The 10,564-nt window shown below is 42.0% G+C and overlaps 2 protein-coding genes across 2 annotated transcripts; both read left to right on the top strand.

The window, feature by feature from the left end:
• The first annotated feature begins 2,897 nt into the window (after positions 1-2,897).
• Positions 2,898-4,899, top strand: LOC143850459 (uncharacterized). Its single transcript, XM_077359709.1, has 2 exons — positions 2,898-3,221; positions 4,249-4,899. Exons 1-2 carry the CDS (start codon positions 2,898-2,900, stop codon positions 4,897-4,899), a joined length of 975 nt encoding a protein of 324 aa, XP_077215824.1.
• A 1,413-nt stretch (positions 4,900-6,312) lies between these two features.
• Positions 6,313-7,775, top strand: LOC143850458 (uncharacterized). Its single transcript, XM_077359707.1, has 2 exons — positions 6,313-7,336; positions 7,717-7,775. The coding sequence occupies exons 1-2, from the start codon at positions 6,313-6,315 to the stop codon at positions 7,773-7,775; spliced, it is 1,083 nt and encodes a 360-aa protein (XP_077215822.1).
• The last annotated feature ends 2,789 nt before the right edge of the window (positions 7,776-10,564 follow it).

Below are 10,564 nucleotides of genomic sequence, written 5' to 3'. Positions count from 1 at the left end.
TATAAAATTACCTTAGTCACACTCATAAGTTACAATCATGCAATTGCTTAACTTTTATTTCAAAATGAAGACTGAGAAGAAAACTTGTCAGGACAAAAACATAACAAAAACTGTTGTGTGCCTAGACGGTCCCACTTAGGGTAGAATAAATTAATTTATACTTTAAATAGCTTGTGGAATTCTCTGCCTAGTTGTTTGGTATGGATAGGAGTCTTAGAGATAAGGGTTATCTATATTTTCTTGGAAAGAAGTCCTAGAGGAAGTGGTCAATTAGGTTCTATATTTATAAAGAACATCAAAACAGTCTTTTTCGAATTAATAATAATTCCAAACTCAAAACTGTGTTTCTGCGCATAGAATTAAAGTATAAAAGAAAAATAACGCCTCTCTCCAACAGCTTAAGCTTTTGGAAAAGTTGGTAAGTTATCATGGTATCAGAGCCATTGATCTGATCTGGCACTGACCACAAAACAAGGAGTTCCGCTCTCTAGCAGATGGCGATTTTGCCATCCGCCCGGCCACCAACTCTCCCGGCTTTGCTTCTACTGCCCTTTTTTTCCCAACATCAGCACAGCCTCTGGTTTCTCCTTTCTCTCTAGACTTATAAACACAAACATATTTCACCCTCTCTTATCTGTTCAATCTCGCCGTTGTTGCCCGCCCAAGTATCACAGCAATCTCCTCCCCGATTTGCTGCCTCTAGTTTGAAGAAGAAATAAAAGATGGGTTCTTACTCTTCCTTTTACTTCATTAGAAAACAAAGAAAGGCATGGAAGTCAAGCTATGCATGTCATGAGTTATGATGACTGCAATGTAATCAAAAGCACGGCCTATGGTTTCAACTTCCTAGATATTTGTATTCCCAAGTTCAGTGATGTTATGGGTCGTGGATTCTTTGGTTCCCATATCCCATTTCATTCCAACTCTCTTTCCTTTTGTCATTTGCAAACTACTCACCCCTAGGTTTCCGTTTCTGTGCTGAGAAGTTCTTTTGCAATAACCCTCTTATAGTTGGTCCTCTGCTGGTTGCTCACGGAGAAACCCCCTGATCTAGGCATCCCCCAAGCTGTGAAAGAACTTGAAGCAGAATATGGTTTCGACGACCTTGTTTCTGCTCATAACTCTCCTGAAAAAAGTTTTTCTGAACATTCAGACCCAGGTAAGGACTCCCCTCTGGGATTTGGAGATGCTATCCAAGCAGGCCATGGATACTAACCAGATGAGGATCTTTCATTTCTGGATAATGATCTCGAAAAAAATCTTGAGGGCCCAAGCCCTTCCCTTCAGGTCCCCCAAAAAGATCAAGGGCCCAAGCCCTTCAGGTCCCCCAAAAAGCTCAAGGGCCCCCCTCCAGATATCGGATAGAGAAAAGGATATCTATAAAAACATAGCAGCTCTCAGAGAAGGAAGATACGAGGAAGAAGAAGTTACACGAGGTTTCGACCCCACCACGCATTTCAAAAGAGGCACAAGGGTCCATAAAATTTTTGATAAACAAGAGGTGCATCGCCGAAAAACACAACTAATCAAAGCCATGGCAAAGAGCAGAAGAAGGAGAAAAATCCTAAAAATCAGAGAACAAAGCTGCTTGAAGAAGTGGACAACCATGCCGATTTCACCCCACCCTCAGCCCCCAAGCTAAACCAATATATATTTCCTGAAGAGGCCAACCATGGGTGAGAAGAAACAAAGGAAGAGGAAGGAGAAGGAAAATTTGCTATTTGTGGAAACATTCCCCAAATCCTCCGGCACAGTCCATTAAAGGAAAGCCTAGAGCCTAGGCCTAGATCTGAGGGGGATGTTGCTTATCCGATGGATAATGCTAACCACCTGACAAGTAGGTCTCTTGAACCCCACGCCCAAACAGAACCGCCAATTTCAATTTTTGAAAGTCAAGGCTTGGATAGCACTGTGGAGGGCCCAAACGAGACCAGAGAAATTTTGAACGCTTCACAAAAGGCAGTGGTTGAATCGAATTTCCCCCACCTACCTGCGTTGGGAAGAGTTATTGGGACAGCATCAATCAGGAGTGACTCCTCTAGGCAGGAAAATGAAAATTCGAATATGCTGCAAAAGTCAAGCTCGCCTCAAACCCAAGAAAAGTACAAGCCATGGAACCCGTTGTTCTCTCAACAGGAAACAAAAGTTCCCCAAACCTTGAACAACTCCCGCGGATCCAGAGCAAGGATGGTGAAATTAACATAGATGTGAAAGATGAAGAAGTATCGGAAGCAAAAAGCAAGTGGGAAAATTGTCTGGTAGGTTATTTCCTGGGGCGAAGACCTTATTTTCTGGCTCTGAGAGATCATCTAGCCAGAAAATGGAAGTTGAAAGGGGATGTACAGCTCATCGCCATGAGTAATGGGTTCTTCCTATTCAAATTTACAAACTCAGAAGACTGTTCTCAAGTGCTGGAAACCCCGGCCCACAGCTATGGTGGTAGACCTCTTATTCTAAGAAAATGATCCAAAGATGTTTTGGTGGAAAAGGGAAACCTGAAGTATATCCCAATCTGGATTAAATTGCCAAATCTTTATCTAAAATTCTGGACGAACAGAATCCTTAGTAAAATTGCTAGCGGATTCGGAAAACCCCTCTACATGGACAGCCAAACAGCTGAATCTTTGCGATTGAGCTTTGCTCGTATTTGTGTGGAAAATTGAAGCTGGCACAATCCTCCCAGACACCATCCAAATCAGAATTTCCTCTGAAATTACTTCCCAACCTGTCAAATATGATTGGAAACCCAATTCATGCCCCAAATGCAATACTTATAGTCATTCGGCAAAGGTATGCCCCCTCGGTGCTTAAAGAACTGTCCCAATTGTTACCTCAAAGCAGGAGTGGAGCCCAAACAGACAAAGAAAGGCAGAAATTTGGAAAACCAAGTTCAAAAAATGACAGACACAAGGGAAAACTTTCAAGTACGAAATAGCAAATCCACTGAAGTGGAAAGACCCTCAAAATCAGTTCAGCATCCCAATATTGTAACTCACAACCACTTCAATGTGTTAGAAGCTCTGAATGAAGATGAAGAGGCAAATGATCAGAAAGAAGAAGAGGAGCAAAAGCTGTCAGAAGAAGAAAGTGAAGCACTCTCAGACCATGAACCCCCCTCAGCATTTGCTAATCTGAGAAAAGATTGGTCCCCTGGCTTAGCCCTATCCATCAGAAATGTCCAGGAAAGTAGAACTGAGATCCAAACGAAAGGCCATACCTCGGTTGAATAGAAATTAAGCATGGATCATGGGAAGCCGGAGGAAAATATCAAGATCATCGCAAGAAATGGCTCAGATCAATCTCCTCGGAATTGCGCGCCAGTTGAAACAATAACTGATCCAAAGTTTAAAGGGGCGAGCTTAGGTACCACTTCTGCAGACTCTTCAGGAGCCCAAATCACCTTGAATCTCACAAATCAATGAATATTATAGGGTCTTGGAACATCAGAGGATTGTGCTCCAAAACAAAGAGGGATGAAGTCAGAGATTTGATCAGCAAGCATAAATTGCCCATTTGCTGCATCATGGAAACGAAAGCTAGAGCCCATAAGCTTAGAGAATTTGTCAATGACATTCAAGAGGACTGGAACTATTGGGAAAATTATCAGAACGTTATCAAGGGTAGAGTTTGGATTCTTTGGTATCCGGGTAGAGTAAAATTATAAATGAAGATGGAAACTAGCCAGTTCTCACATGCTGAAGTTCACATGAAACAATTGAATCAGAGCTTTAGTCTAAGGGCTGCCTACGGCCACACCTACAACATTGATTGAAGAATTCTGTGGAGGGACCTGGAGCAAATTGTAAGTACAATTAGCCAACCTTGGATTCTCATAGGAGACTTTAATCCAATAAGGTACCATAGCGAAAGAAAGGGAGGAGCAATGCCGAAAATCCAAGATATGGATGAATTCAACGAATGCATCCAAAACTGCAATCTAAATGATCTTCGATAGATTGGAAATCCATATTCCTGGAATAATCGAGCTCTAACCAGAGAAAAAATGTTTGCTAAGCTAGATTGGGCTCTGATACATGGTGCATGGCTGACCCAATACTCATTGTCCTATGCGGAATATTTAAACCCAGGAATTTCTTATCATAGCCCAATTATTGTCAAGCTGCGAGACTTCAAAAGTTTAGGGCCCAAGCCCTTCAAGTTCCTAAATGCTTGGTTGCAAGACCTATCTCTGTTCCTAGTTGTGGAGAAAGCATGGAGAATTGAGGTAAAAGGCAACCCCATGTTCAGGTTAACTCAAAAGATGAAGTAAAGAAGCATATAACCATATGGAATAGGGAAGTGTTTGGTCTGATCGGCATCACTTCTCCTATTATAAAAAAAGAGCTTGAGGAAATCCAGATGAAGATAGTTGCTAATCCAAATTGTAACAGCCTGAAAGAGGAAGAGACAAACCTCATAAATGAATTCTTAAAAGTAAAGATCCTGGAAGAAAATATAGCGAGGCAGAAATCAAGAGTCAGCTGGTTGCAGTTGGGAGACTCCAACACAAAAAATTTCCACTCGGCAATAAAATCCAGATTAAGCTCCAATCAGATCATCGCGATGAAAACGGAGGAAGGAGCTCTCACTACAGAGCCAAAGGAAATTGAAAACATCCTTATTGATTATTTTCGGGGCCTGCTGAACACAAACAAGAGGAGCGTAAAGGATCCCCCAGAACCTCTTCACAAGTTGACGGCAGATGAAGCTGATCATCTAACTCGTCCTGTATCCACAGAGGAAATAGAGGAAGCAATTCTAAAAGAAGATGGTGAAAAGGCCCCTCGGCCAGATGGCTTCAATGCAAGTTTTTTCAAGCATTTCTGGTATCTTACTAAATATGACTTTGTTGCAGCAATCAAAATTTTTTCGAAAGTGGTAAATTGCTGGCTGAGGTGAATTCGACCTTCATCACTTTGATCCCAAAAGGCCTGGACTCCACCTCCCCCTCCAAATTCAGGCCTATTTCATTATGCAATGTAATTTATAAAACCATTACAAAAATATTGGCTTCGAGGTTAAAAACAGTGATTGGTAAGCTGGTGAGTGCTCCGCAATCAGCTTTCATTAGAGGGAGACAAATTTAGGAAAATATCTTGCTGACCCATGATTTATTACACAATTTTCATAGGCCCAACCATAAACTTGCAATGTGTTTAAAAGTTGATCTGGCGAAAGCATTTGACAATGTCAACCGACAAACCATTCCAGGTTTCATGCTTAGGCAAGGTTTTAACCAGACCTGGGTAAATTGGATCATGGAGTGAATCTCAATGCCCTATTTTGCCATCATGATTAATGGCTCTCCGCGCGGTTACTTCACCTCCTCCAATGGAGTAAGGCAAGGGGACCCGCTCTCTCCGTGCTATTCACCTTAGTCATGGAGATCCTAACTCTGCTCCTGGAGAAAGCTAGACAAAATCACACCTTTTATACTCTTTTCGTTAAGGGCGAACTCACAGTATCTCACTTGATGTTCACGGATGATCTGATGATCTTCTCGAATGCAACCAGGACAGCAGCAAAGGGGCTGATGGAATGTCTGACAGATTTTACTGATATAACTGGTCTTGAAGCTAACAAATCTAAATGTGAAGTGTTCTTCGCAAGAACAAGCAGTCGTAAAAAGGAGCAAATCAAGAGGACCTTGGGTATGCAAGAAGGCACGCTGCCAATTAAGTACCTGGGGTTACCTCTTTTTACTTCGAGAATGAAGAAGGATGATTGTCAACCGCTGATTGGAAAGATCAGAAAGAGAATTCAATCCTGGCCTAGCAAATCCCTATCTCAGGCAGGTAGAGTGGAGCTGGTGAAATCGGTTTTAAGCACTTACCAGTCATACTGGTCTGCTGCTTTCAATGTGCCTTCTGGAATCTTGGAAAGCATTGAGAAGATTTTCCGAGACTTCATCTGGGGGGGACAGAAGAGAAGCAAAAAATTCACACAATAGCATGGAGCGACATTTGCAAGCCCTAAAGAGAGGGAGGCCTTGGTCTAAGAAGGCTGGCAGAGGTAAACAAGAGCATGCAGATTAAGAACCTTTGGCACCTCATTAGCACAAAGAATTCTCTTTGGACAGCCTGGTTCCAAGCAAAATATGTAAAGCACAAAAAAATTTGGACCATCCCGGTTCCAGCAAAGCCATCGTGGGGAGTGAGAAGCATCCTCAAATCCAGAGATATAGCAAAACAAGATGTTTGTTATCTTCTGGGGGACGAAAGCAGCATCAAATTATGGAATAAGCCGTGGCAACCGAAAGGGGTGCTGAATACACTCATTTCGAAAAGAAGCACCTACTCCTCCCTTGCTATAATGAAAATTGTGGACAATGTCACAAGCCAAGGAGTATGGAACCTTGTCTTGTTTAAGGAGTCCCTGAAGGAAGAAAAAATAATTCTGGGTCAAATTCTGAGGAGTGGAATCAAAGAAAACCTGCCAATATGGAAACCGGAACCAAGCGGAAAATTTACAGTCAAATCAGCTTGGGAAGAAAGCAGAAAGCATCATGGGAAGCCTGAATGGTGCAAAACAATTTGGTGCAAAGGGTTCAGCCACCGTCAAGCCATTGTTACTTGGAAGGCTATCCAGGGAAGGCTGAAGACGAAAGAAAGGCTCGCTCATCTGGGCATCTGTATCGACACAACCTGTAATCTATGTGGAGCAGCTGCTGAAAGCACCGATCACTTGTTTTTCAAATGTGGGTACTCGGCCTGGATATGGAGGTCGATTCTATGGCGAATAGGATCAAGAAGAAAACCAAAAAATTCAATTCTGGAGGAAGAAAATTGGATTAGAGAATCCGTTAAAGGAAGAGGGCAGAGGGCCACGGCTCTAAAATTGGGTTTCCAATCTACCATATACTGTTGGAGAGAGAGAAACCAGCAAATTTTCGAAAATAAGTCCACCCATAAAGCTCTGATCCTCAAGGAAATCATCAGCGACATCCGTATTCGCATTAATGGCCTCCCTCTTCAAGATAACCTGACTGAAACAAATTTCCAGGCTACTACACGCTTTGGACTTAAATTCCTCCCATCATTAGACACCGAAAGGTATTGCACATGGGAGAAACCTGAGAAAGAAGAGGTCAAATTAAACAGTGATGCATCTCTGGAGGAGGAAGGAGCCATCATTGGCGGATTACTTCGAAATGACAGAGGAATAATCATGATGGTATACTCAGAAATCGTGGCATGTGATGAAAGCGCTGATATCAACATGCTCGAGCTTCAAGCTATTCTTCATGGCCTCAAAGCGGTAGTGGCTATAGGAATTAAGCGAATTTGGATTGAAGTGGACTCTTTGTCGGCGGTTCAAATCATACAGAATAAGGCCTGTACACCATGGAAGGCAACCCAAATCGTACATCAGATCATATCCTGTTTGCTTCGATTTTCGGCATGGAGAATCTCGCATATATGGCGAGAAGGAAATGCGCCTTTTCTTCTATTTTTTCCCAAAGTGTCTTCCCTTTCCTTTTTTTAAGCCCATTGTTTTCTTGAAAGCCCATCTCATCTTACAACCCCAAATTTGATATTTGCACCCCATCCCAAATTCAATAACACTCCTCATATCTGATATGTGCACATTTTTTTCTTTTCTTTTTCAAAGTTTCGTCTTGTTGTTGCCGTCAATACATTAGTCGTTTGTTGTTGCTCATCTCATTTCTCCTTTCTACCAAATCTTTAATTTTCAAATCTCCATTTCTTATTTCAGTTGAGGTACCTCTTCGAGGTCCGTGCTTGAAATTGATCTTGATCGCTCTACTCAGTTGAGGGGCCTCGATTCCTTGAGGTTCGTGCCTGAGAGGGTAGTTTCAAATTCCATGGGGATCGGTATTCGACCTATGATGTCTTGCCCATCAAGCCTTTGGTCCATTGTGACCAATTTCCATAAGGATCGGTATTCAAAACTGGGCCAAAGACTCTCCCATTCTGGCTTGAGTCCAATTTCGTTCTTTGAGGCTCTGTGCGGCTCATCTTTCATGTGACACGTTCTTCAACAACAGGCGGCAATTCTATGTTCAACAATATCAACAACAAGCGGACATCAATTGTAGCAGTGTGCATCAAAAAAAAATTTTTGAAGAAGGCAGAATTATATAAATAAAAAGAACCGAGATGGTCCTGAAGAGATACAAAGAGGAAAAAAGAAGAAATTACAATAACTCAAGGTGGGAGATAATCAAACCACTCTAAATCATATCTAAGAACACCTCCCCTAGCTAGAGAATATGCTTCAGCATTGGCAGTTCTCCTTACATGCTCAAACACAATAGAAGACCCCTGAACCAGGTCCTCAATCTCCTCGAATAAAGGCAAGAATCTCCATGGAGGGATCACCACCCCCGAAAGCCAACGAATTACATTTAAGGAGTCCCCTTCCACTATGATTTTATCAAACACCGAGCTATCCAAATACTTGATCCCACTATGAACAGCTCTTACCTCTGCTTCATTTGAGTCCGCTACTCCGATAGGCCCCAAGTAAGCCAAAAGAACTTCCCCCTTGTCATTTCTACACAAACCCCCAATTCCTGGATCACCAGGATTACTAAGAGACGAACCATCGAAGTTAAGCTTTAGTAGCCCATCTGAAGGAGGATGCCAAGATTGAATGATTTTCTTTTTACTGACCCCTTCCTTACAAATGGTCGCCCATCCTTCCCAAAGGTCAAAAGCTGAAACAAAGCGAAACAAAGGAAGGCTCCTTGCCCAAGATATAACAGCAGCTATCATCTTTACATAAATCCAATAAGGTGACCTTGCCTCTCCTTCAAAAACTCGCGCATTCCTCTCTTTCCATAAGGACCACCAGGTAGCCACAAGGCACATCTTCCAGAGAGTCCTGCCTTTCTTTCTCCAAGGATTCCACTCCCAACTCCTAATGAAGTCTGCAATGGTTTTGGAGGGAACCCAACAGACCCCAAAATGAGCGAAAATGAGGCCCCAAATATCTCTTGCTACCTTGCAATGGATGAAAAGGTGATCTATTGTTTCGCCATCAGATAAGCAGAGAGAGCAGTGATCCACCATCCACATTCCACGCTTCCTCAAAAAATCCATTGTCTGAATACTTCCACTGTAAACAGTCCACCCGAAGAAAGAAACTCTCGGCGGACAAAAGAACTTCCATATTGGGGAAGAAAGAGGCTCTGCTTCACTAAAATCATGTGATGGTAAAAGGTTTTAACTGAAAAGAAGCCAAAAGGGCACCAAGTCCATACTCGGTAACCTGCTCCCCTTTTCTTGATATAGCAATCTTCTATCAAAGAAAGAAAGCCTTGAAGAGAATTTAATTCTCTATCAAAAAAGGCCCTTCTAAACTTGGGAGTCCAAACCACTTTCGCGTTCACTCTTTCAAAGCAATCCTTAACCCATGCCCCTTTCTGAGAAGACACCAAGAATAACTCTGGAAAAAGATCCTTGAGAGGAACAGCCGAGCACCAAGGATCCAACCAAAAGCGAATCCTATCCCCACATAGACCTTGAAATGAATGCCTTTCATAAAAAGAACTTCCACCTTCAAAATATCCCTCCAAACCGATACACATTTGAATTTATAATTGTCAGCAGAGCACCATTTTCCTTCCTTAAATCCATACTTGCTTCCAATAACTCTAACCCACAAAGAAGATTGTTCTTCACCAAACCTCTAGAGCCACTTTCCCAACAGAGCATTGTTAAAACCTTTTACCCTCCTGAGTCTCAATCCTCCATTTTTTATAGGGAGACACACCGCACTCCATTTAACCAAAGGAAGCCCTTTTGAAGGATCCTCCCCACAAAAATCTTCTCTGGATTTGCTCAATTCTCTGAGCTACACTCACTGGACATTTAAATAGAGAAAGAAAGTATACCGGAATATTTGATAAAACTGCCTTTATGAGAACCAGTCTACCACCTTTGGATGCCAAATTGCGCTTCCAGGTGTCCAATCTCCGCTCTATTCTGTGAATAATGGGGTTCCATAACTTTTTGTTCGGTCTTCCCACTCCCAGCGGAAGGCCAAGATAAGAGGCAGGTAGAAAATCTAAGGCACAACCCATATACGTTTGAGGGGGCATATTAGATTTCTTTAGGGATATCTATTGTAATTGACATATATCGATTTTCAATCCATATACGTTTAAGGGGTAATATTAGAGAATAAAATCAGATTAAGATCAAATCTCCTCATATCTGATTTGATTGGGCTATATTGAGTAGTAGTGTTAGATTAGGCAAGTGAATATTAGATTAGGTTTATCTCTTTCCCTTCTTATCATGATCTATTTCTATGTTTATCCCTATGGGTGTTTTATATAAACACACATTAGGGCTCTTTGTAAAGCAGCTAAGAAATCCAAGAATAATAGAAATTTCTCTAAATTTAACATGGTATCAGAGCCAAAGGTCTCAAGTTCAAACCTCCCAGAGGGCAAAAATCCACAAGCGATGGTCGGCCCAAAGTGAGATCACATGTTCCATGTGTTTGCCAAGTGGGCCACACGTGCGAGGGAGTGTTAAAGTATAAAAGATAAATAACGCCTTTCTCCAACAGCTTAAGCTTTTGGAGAAGTTGG

Source organism: Tasmannia lanceolata, unplaced genomic scaffold (assembly GCF_043159265.1).
Source record: "Tasmannia lanceolata isolate RefF3 unplaced genomic scaffold, GAP_Taslan_0.1 ptg000018l, whole genome shotgun sequence".
Lineage (NCBI taxonomy): Eukaryota > Viridiplantae > Streptophyta > Magnoliopsida > Canellales > Winteraceae > Tasmannia > Tasmannia lanceolata.
This window is presented reverse-complemented; position numbering and strand designations above follow the sequence as displayed.